General features: G+C 56.9%; 1 protein-coding gene across 2 annotated transcripts in view; it reads right to left on the reverse strand.

Moving 5' to 3' along the window:
• The window catches only part of SLC6A17 (solute carrier family 6 member 17), a 37,213-nt gene that overhangs the window by 12,914 nt on the left and 7,397 nt on the right, over positions 1-16,902 (reverse strand). For both annotated transcript variants that reach the window (XM_080647680.1, XM_080647681.1), the window contains exons 2-6: positions 9,862-10,232; positions 6,842-6,999; positions 5,067-5,193; positions 4,200-4,381; positions 2,750-2,860 (exon numbers count right to left, since the gene is read on the reverse strand). In XM_080647680.1, coding sequence (XP_080503806.1) covers positions 2,750-2,860; positions 4,200-4,381; positions 5,067-5,193; positions 6,842-6,999; positions 9,862-10,147 — 864 coding nt within the window. In that variant the 5' untranslated portion in view covers positions 10,148-10,232. The remainder of the gene's footprint in view (positions 1-2,749; positions 2,861-4,199; positions 4,382-5,066; positions 5,194-6,841; positions 7,000-9,861; positions 10,233-16,902) is intronic.

Here is a 16,902-nt window from a genome sequence, read left to right on the forward strand (position 1 = left end):
TGTTCCCGTGAACCCATTACTATGAGACTGTCCCCAGCACACCACCACCTCAACTGCTCTTGTCAAGATCACGCGACCCCTCTGTGGCCAAGTGCTTCGGCCATTTCTCAGTCCTCCTGACCTGATCTCTGGGCAGCTTTGGACGTGGCTGACCTTCAGGCCCCCTTCCCTTGTTGGACACATCCCTCCAGGGTCAAAGGCAGGAGCTGCCCCATAACTGCTCAGTGGGCAAGGTCTCAAGATGGACCCCACCGATTTCATCCGGACTGAAAGTCACAAGGTTCAGTGGGTCAGGGGCCACGTCTGCTGGTTCTTGGGGACCCGGATCCTCCAGGGCCTTCTGGGTTTATTTCTTTACCCTTTGCCTCATGAAGACCCTGGCCCCTGCTAAAGTGGGATTACACTGTTTCCTGAACATCCAGGAAAGGGTGCTGGAAAGGAGCGCCCCGCCGCTGCTGTTCAAAATGCACATCAACCATTCTGCACCCATCTGACTGATGATAACTGGAGTCTAACGAATGTGGAGCCACCGGGACTCTCAGATACAGCTGGAGGGAGTGTTAACAGACGCAACCTCTTTGGAGCAATTTGGCCAACATCTAGCAGCACTGAAGCCATGCATACCCTTTGGGATAGCAGTTCCACGCCCAAACACATACACCCAGAGAGCCCGTGCATCTGAAGACCGGTGCGATCATGTTTATTGTAGCATGACTAGCAGCGGTGAACACTGGGAAAAACCTAAATGATGGCCACCCAGAGAATGAGTAAATCCATTTGAGTTCAGTGCTACAGTGGAATACCAGACCGCGGCGAAAACGGATGTACGAGAGCTACAAATATCACTGGAGCTAAATCTCAAAATTGTTGAGCAAAAATAAAAACAAGGTTGATATAATGCTATTCATGTGAAGTTTAGAAGTATGCACAAACGGCTATGTGTTGTTTATGGACATGCATATACGTTTTACAAAAAACCCTTTAATGTAGTAGCAGGATAAACCCCAATTCAGGAGAGTGCTTATCTTTGGGGAGGAAGGGTGTGGGATCAGAGGGAGCTGTAATGATACGGCATCTGTAATATTTTACTTCTTAAGAAAGTTTACTATATTATTGAGTATGTGTGCTTACTAGTATACGCCTGAGATAAAACAACAAGATGTTTTAAAGAGCGTCTGAATCAAATGGGAGCAGCGCTGTCTGTGCTGGGCCCGGCAGCCGGCGTCACAGTCCGGTTCCCTTGCTCCTGGAATTAAGCCCCCGGCTTTCCTACCACCAGCAGGGGCCCATCTGGAGACCTGGTGCATCTCCACATTTACCACCATCTCTGGAGTCTGTCCTTTGCTCACAAAGCTCAGTAAAGTAAAACTGAAAGACTCAACTGTTCGCATTAGGCAGATTCTAGAAACAGAGTTGAAGTCATTCATAAAACAGCCGGCTTTCTTCTTAGGGCTGGTTTCCCCCACAGAAAACAGGTTTGTATTTTTCTCCTTTGTCAGACACGTGTTCACAACCACCCGCGCCAGCCACGTGGCCCGAGTCACACTCATGCCTCCAGAGATTCACTAAGTGCTTCGTAAAGTGGACCTCCGCAGTGGTTCCCATGGAAACCTCAGAAGTCACTTCCCAGCATGCCGAGGGCCGGCTCCTGCGGTCTGGCGGCGATGGAGCCGTGTGTCCTGCACATTGCCACCCCCGACACCGGGAGCTGTGCACAGCTGCGCGCACGGGGGAGTGGGGAGGGGATGGGGTTTCAAACCCCCTGGATCAGGACTCTTCTCCCTGTGTGATCTGCACGAACTTTCTGTGTAACTGTGTGCATGTGTGTGATACACATGTGACACGGCACTGTGGAGGGCCAATGCTAAGACCTGAACCTAGCAGGGGTTCTGACCCAGGCCCCGTGGGCTGGGGTCTCACCAGGCCTCTGCTGGTGGCTGGTCAGCTGGCATTTGGGGGTGGGCTTCTCAGCCTGCCCACGGGGTTACTAATTCCATTGCTTGGGGTACCTTGAAGGACACCCCAACCTGCATTTGACATTCTCTTGCTCCTCAGTGGACCGGCGCATGCCAGCTGTACCCAGTGGTCTAAAAGGAAATAGAAAGGCAGGGACACACGGTGGGCAGAGACCACCGGGAGGAAGCCTGGGTGACCATCTTCAGGACGCCTGTGCGGGCATGTGAAACAGGGACAGGGGTCCGGCCTGGCCCCCTCCCCGGGCCACGGGGAGGAGTCAAGGAGAGATGTGGATGGAGTCGCTGAGGGTAGTCACTATCCATGTGGCCCATTGTCTTTGATAAAACAGTCACATTGTTCTCCTGATCTGGGTACAAGCTGGGGTTCACGGGGAGCTTCCTTCTCTGAGGCACCTTCTTGGCTTCTGCTTTCACAGATGCACCCATGAACCCCCCCTCCCTGTCCCTGTGCTACAGCCAAGCCTGACTTCCCTCAAGCACGCCCGATGCTTCTCACACGCATGCTCACGCGGCTCCTTTGACTGCAATGTCCTCCTGCCGCTCATGAAATCCTACCTGCTCCCAAAGGCTCCGTTCCCGTGTCACCTCCTCCCTGAAGCTGCTTCTGATTTCACCCAAATAAATGTGATGTTCCTTTCCTTGGGACCCTGAGGGCAGGGCCCAAGCTCCGTCCTCAGGGCGTCCCTCCAGGGCCTGACACCCAGCATGTCCCCCGGAGTGTTATGCCCCACAAGGCTGATGGACCGGTGGAGCTGGGGTGCCCGGATGCCTACCTTGGGCGTGAACATGTGCACGATGCCATCGACGGCCCCTCGCAGCAGCAGCCCCCGGACCAGGAAGCAGGCCAGCACCACGTAGGGGAAGAGTGAGCTGAAATACATCACCTGCAGGGAAGACAGGGACCCACCGTGGGACAGGGCCCTCCTGCAGCTGGCACCTCCCCGCCCCGCACAGCTGGGGCACATGAGCCTCCGCTGATAGCTGCAGAAAGCAGAGCCCGGGACCCTGGGCACGGGGCCAACCCCACCGCATGTCTGGCCTGGAGCCAGGGCAGAAACAGGAGCCCAGAAAGCTGGAGTCAGCATGGCTGGGCCTGCAACCGCCCCACCCTCCGGGGCGCCCAGGGGGCGAGGAACCCTTTGCTCTCCCTTCCTCAGTTTTTTCATGTCTGGAGCCTGCGTTTCTGTCCCTGGCTCCAGCGGCCGCCCTGAGGGTCTCCCCTGTCCTTAGAGGCCTTTGACAGAAGGCCTCCAGGAGGTTACAGTCACGGCTCCCAAGCAGAAACATCAGAAGAAGGTCCTGCCTCCTGTGATTATAAATCATGTCCTAGTTTCTAGCATGTGTGTTTCTTGCGCATTTCCACATCCCCACGTGCCTGGCACAGAGCCTCATGCGAAGGAGATGCTCACGCCATGTTTGCTGCACTGAAACAGACCAGGAGGACTGCCGGGCAGGCGGTGTGGAGGTCAGGAGCACGCGTGTCCGCAGCTAGACACTTTTGAGGCACGTGATCTTGGGCTATGTACTTAGCCCCGGCACGCCTCCACTGCCTCATCTATAGAATGGGTACAATAACTCCTAACTCATAAGGCGGTTGTGGATCAAAGGCATTCATACACTAAATGCCACACAGTTTCGGCTACAGTTTTGGACTTTAGAGAGGGAAGGAGGTGGTGGCTGAGACCACGCTGCTGTTCCAAAGGCTTAGCTTCCTTGCCCATCAAGTCTGGTAAAGAACCGGAGGCCCCAGCCCGCCAGCCCGCCAGCCAGGGCTCTAATTCCAGCTCCAGGACAGCCTGACTGAATGATCTCAGGGAGGTGCTTTCTCCTCCCTCGGCCTCAGTTTCTTCATCTGAAAAATGAGTGGATTGGGCTGCAGGATCCCTCAAGCCCGCTCCAGCCCTGGCAGTGCGTGAATAGTGACACGTGACAAAGAAGCACGAGCCTATTTGGAGGGGAATGAACTGCGGGGAGAAGGTGTATGGGGCTCGGCTGGTCTGCACTGCAGAGACCTGTGTGGAGCCACTCCGAGGGGCTGTCCTCCAGGAATGATGCTGTAGCAATGACACTCCATAGCCTCCTCGGGAGCTGTGACCTCATCCCGAGTCATCCAGAGGCCAAGCCCACGCACAGGACCCTGCGTGGGGCGACCCGGATCTCTTGGCCCCCTGCCCGCCACCCTTTTCTCAGGCTGTGGGGTCTGAATGCCCCCTCCCAACTCACCTTCCCCGAGGACTGGATGCCCTTGACGACGGCCATGCCCACAATGGTCCAGGCCACGAGGAGGCACAGGGTCATCTTCCAGTTGAGGCCCCCACTCTCCGAGATGGAGTTGGAGATGTCCAAGGCCTCTCGGTACCAGAAGTAGGTGGTGGCCGAGCTCTTCTCACACTCCGCCTCCACCACTGCAACGGCAGCAGAGCCTCAGTGCCCCCCTCAGTGGCGGGGCCTGGACCCCCACCCAGGCAGCAGGGGCGAGGGGGCAGCTGATCGAAGACCCCGAGGACTCCTGGACTCCTGGACTCCCAACAGGGCCTGGGAGGCTTCAGGACACATGAATCTATATTCCCGCTCATGTCACCCCTGCCCACGCCCATCTGTGGAGGGCAGGAAGGGTAAGGCAGAACTTGGGGAGGTCCTGAGCTGGGAGCAGAAGACCTGGATTCCTTCCCTTGGTTAAATCAGTGGTGTGACCAGGGGAAGTTGTTCTGGGCCTCGGTTTGCCCATCTGTGAGGCGGGAGAAATCATCCAGGCCTTGATGGAAAGCGCATACAAATTAAAACTGTTTCAGGAGAGGACGGTATTTGTGTAGCACAGGGTAGTGGATGGCAACTAAAGAGGAGTCCCCATTTGCAGAGTGTTACCTGCACTCGCTAGTTCATTCAATCCCATTAAGAACTACAGGCTGGAGAGAGGGCATCCGAAGGGGAAAGGAGGATCAGAGAGGGCAGGTGTCTTCTTCAAGGTAACACAGCAAGTCAATGCAACCCCAAATCTGTGCCTAAGCCCCTTCGGCTCATTTGACTCCTTCCTGGGACGGGGCTGGCTGGGGTCCCCAGCTGGTCACATTCAGGGGCCCCCGTACTTGCCTGCCACGGTCCCATTCCTGACGACAGGACATTCACTCCAGGGCAGTGGGTACTGGAAGGACTTGAAGAAGTAGAAGATGCTCCAGCCGATAATCACATTATAATACAGCCCAACAAAGAGGCAGACCTGAGGACGAGGGCCCATGGGCAGGGGTCATGGGGGCGGCAGGAAGTCCCCTCCCTTCCCCAACCCCACCGGAGGCTGGGCAGAGCACAGCCTTGGAGGAGGAGGAGCGGGAGGAGATGGGGCAGCCAAGGCCCCTCCTAACCCTCCATTCATCTGGTATTCAAAAAATCCACCCAGGAATGCTTCCCGTATAAAGTTCCCTCCTTTAAGCAATAAACGCGTAACATGTTAATCCTTTCCAGTTTCTCATTCTTCTCGGATGCTGAGAGCACCACCTACCCTTTCCCGAGGACTCGGCGCACAGTCTCAGAGCTGCCCCGGGACGTGGGACCGCACAGCTCTGCCTCCACAGTCCCTACGCCCAGACGGGGGTGCCTTTTGAGATTTCCTGGATGCTTCTTATTGGTTTCCTGTGCCCACCCTTCTCTAGGGACACGCCTTTCCCTTAGTACAGTCGGCAGCCGCCTCTACAAAGACGTCAGTTCTCGTTTCTCATCTCCAGGAGGGTGTCACTTCTCATTTCTTGGAAACAACAGAACTACCTTTGGTAGAACTGACTTGGGCTCCCAGGCGCTTCTTTGAAAGCAGTGCTTTCTCGCGCTGCATGGCCGGTGACAGGCCCCTCCACCTCCCGGGGCGGCTATATTCTTATGCACCAGTGACCCTGCTGGTCGGTGAGACAGCTGAGGGCCCCTCACTTCATCGATTTCACCTGATTTCACCCGAGCTCTGGTGTGCAGGAGCGGACGCTCCCATAGCACATGTTAGAGGAGATACAGAGGGAGAGGGGCACCCACTCCTTTACTTGCGTCCTTTCAGTCCAAGGGGACCCCCTCCCACTCATGGCAGCCCCAGCACAGTGGGCTGTGTGCAGCCGTGTGCACCTGTGCAGAGGCGATGCCCAGCATGAGAGGCAGCTGCACTGACCCTCCCCTGGGCTCTGCCTGAGCCAGGTTGGGCTGGCCCTGCTGCCACATCTGACAGCATCCTCGGTCCCTTTCCGAAGCAGATCCCAGTTTTGTCCCAGGTGAGCGTGGGCACCTGGGCTCTATCCCTAAGGGAGGCTCGCTGTCCTCCCCAGAGCGCTAAGCAGGCCTGTGGATGAGCCGAGAGCCTCACAAAACTCCCCGTCCAGGGGTCTCCTGCCTCCCGCTGTGCCAAAGCCTCACCCCTCCGGCTGCTCCTGTCCGACCCTCCTCCAGCTCTGCCCATGAGCACAGCAACATGGCAAGGATGCCCGTGCCCAGGACTGCCTTTTCCTGCCACCCACTTGCCCAGTTATATATTCTTTACCCAAGGAAAGAGGAAGGGCCTCCCTCGCGGGGAGCTGATGGGCTGGTAAGCAGAGCGGAGTACCAGGGTGGCCCACATGTCCCCGAAGTCCAGCAGAGATGTCCCTGCACCCCCTGTGACATGTCCTGGCCTTTCCGCTTTCCTAACATTCCCAAGTTTATAACCTGCTCCAGGCAGTGGGAACAGCTTCCAGTCCAGAAAATAATGGTCCCAAGACACCAGCTGGGAGCAATTCCCACACTGAGGGGCTCCTTCCCTGCCCTAGACCTGGCCCAGGACTCCTGTCTGGAGACCCTGCACCCAAGAGCGGCCCCTCTGCCTCCCAGGAAATGCCCGGGGCCAGCTCCCGACTCACGATGCAGCTGGAGAAGCCGATGCCCCCCAGGCGGGGACACACGTAGTGCCACACGCCGATGCTGCCCCGGCGGATGCGCTGGCCCACGGCCAGCTCCAGGAAGAAGAGTGGGATCCCAATGATGATCAGCAGCACCAGGTAGGGCACCAGGTAGGCACCTGGGAGGAGAGGGGGATGTGAAAAGGTGTCTGAGGCTGGCACCAGGTTAAGGAGGGCTGGCAGCCAGTCCTGCCGTCCTGCCCACATCTCCGATCATCTCAAACCACCCCCGGTCCTTGTGCTCCTCCAGGGATGGTCTGGCTCATCCGTGTGGCTGACTACTCCGGTCACCCAAACCCTCCCCCTTCCCGGGATTCCCCACCTGCACAAAGGGAGGGTCCAAGGTACATCAATGCCTCCCGCTTACAAGGCTAGACCCAAAGACAGGCAGGCAGGCAGGCGGGCAGACAGACACTGTACTGCCTCTCAGGACCCACATATCCAGTCACACGCCAGCAGACACACTGGCCCAGCGATGTACTCTGGGGACCCCTGTTCACCACCCTCCCACCCACAGAGCAGCAGCCCAGGTGGAATGGCCCCGGGCGCACAGACCCTGCGCAGGGCCAGATGCTAACGCAGCAGACGGGGCGGCTCCAGGGAAGCGGAGCTCGGAGGCTCTGCAGCTAGACAGGTCTGACCAGCGTGGCCGTGAGTCTATAGCTAAGTGGGAGGAGCGGGGAGAAATGAGCAGCTCAGGACAGTGGAGCTGGGAGGATCGTAAGGAGAGAATGGAATTGCTGAAGATTCCAGATGATGAATTAAACTCTGTCCTGGCTTCACAGCAGACAATCTCGTTTCCAGCGACAGGGCATTTAGCAGGGAAATTAAAATCTTGTCTGGACACAGATGAGCGATCCCGTCGAGAGCTGTGCCAATGACCTAGTCCTATTAGCAATGCTATTGGCACAGCCCTGCCTGTCCGCCTAATGGGGCCAGACCAGCGCCAGTCACCAGTGCCCTGATGGTCACCCAGCACCCCCAGACCAAGCCCAGTGAGCTGGGAGTCTCCAATAGACCCTCCAGCCTCACCGCTCTGCCCCCATCCCATGACATCCCACATGCTCCCCAATATGTGCTCAATCTGCCAACAAACCCGAGGGATGGGCATCTCCTGGGCATGAGACCTGGCCCTGGGCAACAGCGTTATCTAATCTGTACCAGGCATACGCAACGAGGGGACATCAGGACAACAGACAGTCAGACGCTATCCTGGGAGCCATGGCAGAACCTCCAGGTTCACATGAGCAATGTCAGCACATGCACATGCACACACACACACACCACACACACCACATACAGAACCAACTGACCATAGAGCTAACTGGGAAAGGCTTCCAGGGCAGGCTACCCACTGAGCCTCACACACAGCAGCCAGCTCACTAACTCACACATGCACGCATCAATGCCACTCGTCACTGACCAACAGCCCCATCACGACCCTAACAGGAGGGCGGGTCAGTCTTATAACCTGTTCTGTCTCGATCCTGGGCTCAGGAAATGGGTGAGGAGAGACATGACCTGCAGCACAGCAAAGGGACACAGCCCCACTGGTTGTGTATTTCCCCCGCATGTCCTCGGGTGGCAAGATGTGCAGGAAGATGGGTTTCAGAGTGTCAGAGAAGTAGGTTGGCATCTTCTGTGGCTGCTTTTCTCCTCTCCCCGAAGAACCAGGGAAGTGCTGCCCGAAGAGGGGTCCTCAGCAGACTGGCCACCTGCCACCTGGCACCCTTCATTCAACCCTGTCCCCCTCGGCAGGCCCAGGCGCTCCCTTGCCTGCTGGGCCCCTCACCAGCCGAGGCCACGCTAATAAGCACAGTGCTCTGGGGACGTGGGCTGGTGGGCAGCACTTCTGGGCCATCACAGGTGCTTTTTCATACAACCCTTGCTGAAATCGTTTGGAAATGCACCCTCTTCCACCTTAGCAAACACACTTAGGGACACACCTGGATTTCCTTTGATGTTCCAGGCCTTCGAGAGCCGCAGGCCATCAGCCTGAGCAGCAGGAAGCACTGCTCAGGGGGTAGCAACTTTAGCAGAGGACGGCTGCAGGGACTGGATCCCAGGATCTCTGAGGTCTCCTGGGTCGCTAACAGTCTATGTCTCAGTGTAGTTTTGGGTCTCATTCTGGCCAACCCCAGGGTCACTCCTGGGATTTGAAAGACTGTCTTGGGCTGTTGAGACCCAGTAGGGATTGAGACCCCGACTCTGGGGAGAAGAGGTTTGATATCAGAGGAAGATCCTCTAGGGGGATTCAAACTCAGCGAGCAGCACGAGGACCCCTCCTAGGTGTGGTGATTGCGTGCGCAGACCCTGGGCCAAGCTGTCCAGGCTTGAATCCTGACTTCATCAGTAGCTGTGTAACCTTGAGCAAGTTACCTAACCTCTCTGTGCTTCAGTTTTGTAGTCTCTTAAATGAGGATGATAATAACATGGGGTTGTTGAGGGGATTCAATGGTTGAACACATGAAACTGATGCTCTGATTATTCCAAGATGCTCAGCAGTGTCATCTATTTCAAATATCCAGTAAGTGCTTAGGATGGGGCCTGGCACCTAGTAAGCATGTAATATAATGGCCAGAAGCTGCTCTTTACAATGTGTGAGACACCGTGTTATAAGCACTCTACATGCAAAGCTCTTTTCATCTTCCCAACGCTCCTGTACGGCAGGAATGACTATTATTCCCATTTTACAGATGAGGAACCAAGAGGCACAGTGAGCTGAAGATGCATGCACAGAGCTGACTGGCTTGGCAGGGACTTGAACCCTGGCCATCCAGGTTCTTGATAGCTCCTAGCGCCTAGCAGTTCCTGGCGGGGGGGGGGGGGTGCGGGAGGGGGAGGGTCTTACTCCACAACCCTAAGCTCCAACCTACAAGGGTTCCCATTCTACCCAGGGCGGGGGGGGGGGGAGGTTCCTTTTCCCCCCTCAGCCCAGCCCATTCGCAGGGCACCCCAGGGCCAGCAGGCCTGCTTCTTACCGCCTCCGTTTTTCTGGCACAGATAGGGGAACCTCCAGATGTTGCCGAGGCCCACGGAGAAGCCGATCTGGGCCAGGATGTACTGCAGCTTGCTGTTCCAGGCTGGCCGGTCCTCGGCGTCCAGCTCCTCCTCCGCCGCCGCCTGCTTGCTGCCTGGCCCGCCCGCCACGTTCAGGACGCTCTGCTTGTAGTCCACTGGCTCCTCGAGGGCCAGCAGATCGGCCACCGACTCCGTGACATGCTCAGTGCTGTGCTCACGCTGGGTCACCTTGCTGTTCTTCGGCATCGGTGACACTGGGGCCACTGGCCCTGCTCCCCAGCACACAGAGAAGGTGGGACTCAGCTGCTGTCAGCACCTTCTCATCCGGGACCTGTGAAGCAGGGGAGCAGGGGAGCGTTAGCTGGCCTGACCAACTAAATCAGCTCCTGTCACACGCATGGAGCTGGTCAGTGGCGTGAACTATTGAGCTGGCCCTCCTCCCCATCGGGGCTCAGCTTCCCCAAAGGCCTTACCTGAGCATCCTCAGAAGGGAAAATTTAACCAGGCAAAAGAGGCCACACCAGACACCAAATCCCAACCAAGGGTTGCCCATGGCAGCACCGCTCCTTTCCCACAGGCAGACCCAAGTGCTCAAGCCCACCTGGGTCCCACAGCCGTCGCTCCCAGGGCTCAGCGGGTTGTGCCAAGTCCACGCTCTCTGGTCTGTTGAGCCTGGACCCCCTGCTGGGCCCCGGGAAGCCAGTGGCCACCTTCTCTAGGAAGGGCCTTTCTATTCAAAACATAGTCGTGGGCCAGCGGCATCCCAGGGGCTGTTGGCAATGCAGAGTGTCAGGCCCATTCCACTCTATTCAATCTTTCTCTGTATTTTTCTAGGATCTCCAGGGGGTTCAAAGGGATATGAATATTTGGTGGGAAAAGGGTTCGAGCTCTCACACCAGTCCCTGCTCCTTCGTTCCACAGGCAGAAGCAATGACCAGGCTCGGCTAGGATTCTGGCACCAGAGCCCTGGAGGTGTCTGCTCGGTGCCGACAAACCCTGGGTCATCGCTCACCAATGACATTATCTGAGGGCCACTGCGGCCAAGAGCTGGTTCTCCATCCTTCGGCGACCGTTTGACAGCAGATAATGTCTGCACAAGGGGCGGGGGAGGCAACGCGCTCCCCTGCCATCCCTCATCCGTCTTTCATGTTTCCCCTTAAAAAAACAAAGCACCAAGGAAGTGAATCCTTTGAAGGATCCCCGCATTCTGATGTATTTCAAAGCACTTCCTCGTCAAGCGGAGGCGAGAGAATGTAAAATTAAACACATGTACACCTGGCCTGCAGTTGCCCTGCATCTTCCCAGAGATGTAAATTACCCGGCTCTGTAATAGCTGAACTACGGGAGGAGCTGCCTCTGGAAGCCGGCTCCTGTCTGTTCCCCTCGGATATGCCACCTGAGCGGCCAGGCAAGGTCACGGCACAGCAGAAGCGTGCCCGGCTGGCTGCCCTCCCTGCTGGCCTTGGCCCACACCTCCTGAGTGACTCCAGCAAAGATTGAACTTCAAGGGGACCTGGACAGCTGAATCCTGCTAATGAGGCTAGGAGGCCTGGCTGATGGGGACCACTGTCCACGCTGGTCTGCAGGGTTAGCCAACCCTCCCAGGCCAGGCCTTGGACCACATCAGTGAGGACAGTGAGTCTTCAGTGACTGCCCCTTGCCAGCCCAGGAAGAGTCAGGGTCCTGGGCTTTGGGGAGACTGGGACAGAGCCAGCTTGCCTAGGAGACCCCAGAATTCCCTAGAACACACCTAGCTCTCTGTTGGGACTCTGCAGCGGGTCAGCCGAATAGCCCACTGTGTCCTGGAGATGCCCCAATGTGGGCGTGTGTGTCCATGGACCCTCAGTCCTCAGCCTCCCTGGGCGGCCGTCCTGCCCATGCTACACAAGCAAATGCTGCCCAAGGCACTGTGCCACGGGGAGGCCTACGATCTCACCTGGGCTTCCGGGTGAGACCCTCCACCCTCTCTGCCAGCAGGTCCCTGTCCCCAGGGCGCTGAAAAGGAGCGAACCTGAGGCACCCGCAATGGCTGCTTGTCTGGTTGCCCCACCTCCCCTGCAGCTGACACCGAGAATTTTGATTAAAACTGGAGCTGAGAGAAGGGCCAGGCCCTGCTGGAGACTGCAGCTGGCAGGGTGCTTCCGCCCTGAGCCTGTCTCCAGGGCCGCCTGCAGCAGGATCTGATCCGGGTGATCTGCAACGCATTAGGTTTGATTTACCGCACATCCTGCCACAACTGAAGCAAAGCAAGGGGGATTCCGCAAGCCTGCAGAATTATCTTGATGCTGACCCATTGGAGAGCATGCTTCCCCATGAACAGCCTAGTGAGTGGCAGCTCTGGTCAACAACATGAAAAAGGGCTGGGGGGCGGGGTAGGCACATCGTTTTAGACGAGGAGGGCTCAAGGACAAAATCGGCACATTGTGGTCAGGCCAGAGAGAGATACCATAGCAGCATCAGGGAAACCACAAGGAACAGCTCAATACGAGCTAAGCTTCTGCCCTCTTCTCAAGACACCCCTGCCGTGCCAGCACCCTGCACTGCAGGATGGGGCCCAGGGGCCTCCCATGCCATCAGGTCTGCAGGATGCCAAGTGCTGGTGTACGCACAAGCTGAGGCTCCGAGCTGGGCTGCAGCCACAACTGAACCTCCCCACCCAGTGAATGTGCTCAGATGACAATGCCAGAGTCCAGCACTTAACATACGAAAGCTTGAGGGACCCTAGCGCCATCGTCATTTTATATACGGGGACACTGAGGCTAGAGAGAGCGAGTAACAGCCCAAAGCCACTGGGTCAGACTCCTCGGGGATGGGCACAGGAAGAAGGCGGTGGTGGTGAAGTTCAGGGGCCTGGAAGTCAGACAGACCTGGGTTTGAGGGCTCCCATTTCATTCATTCATTCATTCATTCATTCATTCATTCATTCATCGCTCCATTGCTCACTTGACATATATTTTCTGAGTGTCTCTGCTCAAATGTGTCCTCCTTGGGAATGCCTTTCCGGAGCCTAAAATAGCAGCCCTCCAGGTTGCCACCCCCGCAGCCACCCCATGTTATTTCTCTCTACAGCAAGGATCACCCCTCACCGTTGTATGTCTGTTTCTTTCTTTAGTACCTGGCCCTTCTAGGAGAAATAGGTAACTTCCACAAGAATAAATATTTGGCTTGTTTTGTTCACTGCTGGATCCCTCGCACCTAGAACGGAGGGAACATAGACGTTGCCCAGGTCGCACAGCTGTCAGCACCCAGGCCTCCTCATGCCTGTGCTCTCTCTGTGCTTTTAAAGGGGAGGTGGGGCCAGCAGCGACTTGGAACAACCTTCCCCCACCCGCCCCGACCCCCACATCCCTCCTGGAGTCCCTGTGCTAAGGAAGGTCAGCTTGCAGACCAGTGCATGGGAATCCAACGTGGACCCAGCCAATGAGCCCAAAGCACAGCCTGGGACAAGCACCCAGGTAGAGAAGGACCCAGAATTCCTCTCTGGTCCTCCCTTTGCAGGTTGGGGAGACAGCCACCATCTAGGTACCAGAAGGCCGGCGAGGTGCAGGGCACCTCGACACCAACTGTGCACACGGCACCATCCGCCCTGACCTCTCAGAGTCTCGCTCTCCCTGTGTGCGAAATGGGTCGGTCTGGATGATCTCTGAGGCCCCGTCAGCTCTGCATACATCCCGGGAGCGCCCCCCATACACGTGGGTGAGAGTGAGGCCTGCGTGCCCCAGGCTCTAGGCGCCGCACCTGCTTGGGCCTGTGTCATGCCACCCTGTCAGTTGAGAGCTCGCTGCCTGCTTCCCCCAGGATGGTGGCTTCTCCACTCAGCTCCCCTAGGGTCCCAACTTGGAAAATAAATGATTCCCTTGAGTTACGTGGGACGCCGTGGGGACATTCTCACAGCCAGCCCAGCCAGACTGGAATCATCCCCCAGAGTAGCTGGCTGGGCTGGTAAAGTTGCTTTCTCGAGCCCCACGGGAGATGAAGTTCCGTGGTGTTCTCTGGAAGGAAGGCCTCCATGACTTAAAGCACAACGCAGAGGGGCTCCAAGGCCCAGGAAGCCGCGTGCCACGTCTGTCACCTAGCAACCATGCAGCTCGCAGCTCAGAACAGCACGTGAGAGCAGCAGGCCTGAGCCACTGAACTGTGCATCTTCCTAAAAAGATAAAAACACCGACTAGAAAGCAGACAGGTAAAAACACCTCCTGCCCGGGAGAGGGCTCCACCATGTTGCAAGCACAGTACTCAGCAATGACCTCAAGGGGTGCAGGAAGGCTGCTCAGCCCAGGCCAGGGCCAAGCGGGAGTCCCTCCAGCCTACAGGCCCTGCTGCAAGGCTGAGGTCCGCCCTCTGAGCACCCGCCTCCTGGGGTCGGAGCGTCTCTTCCTTGGGAAGGTTGTACCATGTAACTCAAGGGAATCACTTATTTTCCAAGTGGAGAAGCCACCATTCTGGGGAAAGCAGGCAGCGAGGGGACTACAGGCCCCACAATGCCCTGCTTCTCTGAGCCCATGGGACGTGCTTAGCTTTGCTGCCCTTGGGTCTCCTGGCTCTGGAAAGAGTGCTACACCTTCCCAAGCCAAAGCAGGGGGAGCCCACAGGTCCCAGGCCCTAAAGCCAAGGTCCCATTCAAGAGGAGTTGCTTCGGGAAGGAAGCAAGTTGAGTCCTTTCTCTTGGAGAACTTGATGGCCTCCCGATTCCCACGGGGCAGCGGGCTTTGGCCCCAGCAGCTCTCCTAATTGTCTCAGAGCCTCTGGGCTTCCACTGAGCCCAGAACAGGCGACTCCTGTCACAGGCGTACAATGTCCTCCAAATTACCTTTGTTTTACTGGAACCTCTGGCGGTCATCCGGGGCAACTGCTCCTGACAGGCCCTGGCCTTGGCTGGGTGGCCGCCCTCCTTGGGTTTCTCACCCGGGACACACAGGCAGGGAGCCCAGCACCGTTCTTGACCTTGCATCCCGCATCCTCCATCCAAAGTCACCTGTCAGTGCGTTCGGATCTGTCCTCCTTCCCACCCCGCAGGCTCTGGTCCAGACCTCCCAGCAGGCTCCCGGCTCACTTTCCTTCTAGGCCTTCAGAGGCAGCTTCATGAAATACCACACTGCCTGGCTCTGACTCCCGTGCCATTTACAGCTCCTCCACCTAGGCCCCTCTATCTCCCGTCCGCCGCCCACCCACCTCTCCCTCTGCATGAACCCCTCCCTGCCCCTCCCCACTGAAGCCACCAGTCCTTGAGGGTGCAGCTAGCTCAAGGCCCACTGTCCGGCCTCCATGACACTGTCTGTGATTCTCTAAGTGAGAATGAATGTCCTTTCTTTCCCCTTCGCAGCCGGCTCCTTGCAGCACTCTTTTACCATCTGCCTTTCTAGTAGAGCTGCTTGTTTACATGGCTGATTCCTTTCCTAAGTGTCCTGCCTGGCACATGCGGGACAGAACGTGGTCCTTTTGGATGTCCCAGAGTCCCTGCCTTCGCACCCTCCGGGAACAACCTGCTTCCCAGGTTGACATCCTACCCACTGCCTTCGCCTTTGAAACAAAGGGACAGGCCCGGACGGGGGAGACAGTTAAGCCTCCCAGGAGGTCTGCACGCCCAGCTGGGGGGCCCCGGTGGAGCGCAGCCTGCAGCACATGTGTGGGGGACCCCGGGGTTGGGGCGCCAGCTTTCTGTTCCTTATTCATCTGGAAAAGAGGGAACAGTGCTCACCTACCCACTAGGCCTGGTTTCCACATGGACAGGAGGGGAAAGAGAATGAAAAGCTGATCGAGAAGCCAGACAGAGCGACCATCTCTTTCACCAGCTTGTGGGGTTTGACCCCATCCTTGCTTCTACCAGGCCAAATCCTGGCGTCTTACTATTACTCGTGCTAATAAATATGATATGATGAGCTGAATGAGTGAACAGATGAAGGGAAAAGAAGTCTGGCCATTGCTCATTGACTTTTTGCTTCTTATAAAGAAGCCACCCACTTTCTCCACCCGGTAGACAGCACCCATCCTCACCTCCGGGAAATAAACACCAGAGAGGCACAGTCTTGGCACAGAGCATGCCAGGGGGCCGGTGGGCCCCTTCCTAACACTGGCTCGGGCACACTGGAGCCTTCTGCAGCCGTCCTGTCATGCTCTCCAGGCGTGGTCTCTGCAGTCGTCAGTGTTTTGTTTTCTTAGTCAAGGAGGAAGGGAAGCAAAAAAACGGGCAGATGGTCGGGAGGGGTTTGGGGCAGGAACTGGCACTGGAAAACGTGGGCGGGGCCAGTGCAGACCAAATCTTTTGGTTCAGTTTTCCCATTTCACGTGGGGGGAACGTGCCAGTGGGGATGTAGCAAGACCAGCACCATGGCCGCCCCACAGATGCCTTACCCTCGCACTAGAACTCAGGTGGAGTGGGCGTAGCAACAATGTCAAGGACAGCAGCAACACGCAGCCATACTGCTTGAGGACTGACCCAGTAACAGCCACTGTGCGGCGGCCGTTATTTCCTTTAACCGGCCAGTAAGTGTGTGAGGAGGGTACCACTGTGGTAACCATTTTACAAATGAAGAAGCACAGGTGTAGAGGGATGAATGACCTCTCTGTCACTGAACTTAAGGCCCTTCGATGCTGCTACTTTCTTGAACTTACCAGAAAGGTTAATGGAAGGATTTTACGCAACTCAGTCACCACCACCTCCTGACCCACAGCTGATTTGAGACGTCATTGATTGCACATCATGTCCTGATTCTAAGGTGTGACAATGTGTGAAACTATGCATCTTGGAAGTGATAAAATAAGGCACACAGTCAGAAAGTGGAGGCCCCAGGTCCCCACCACCATCTCACCCCAGAACCACAACACCGGCACAGAAAGGGCATGGGTTTGGGATGTGGGGAACCTGGATGAGTCCAGCCTCTTACAGTACTAGCTGGGAAAGGACACAGCCTCTCTTGGTTCCAGCTTCCGGATCTGAAATGATGGGGTTGAGGCTCCGACCTCACAGGGTTGCACGAGGATAAAGTGAGACAACGCAGGGG

This window comes from Plecotus auritus, assembly GCF_963455305.1.
Source record: "Plecotus auritus genome assembly, chromosome: 12".
Classification (NCBI taxonomy): Eukaryota; Metazoa; Chordata; class Mammalia; order Chiroptera; family Vespertilionidae; genus Plecotus; species Plecotus auritus.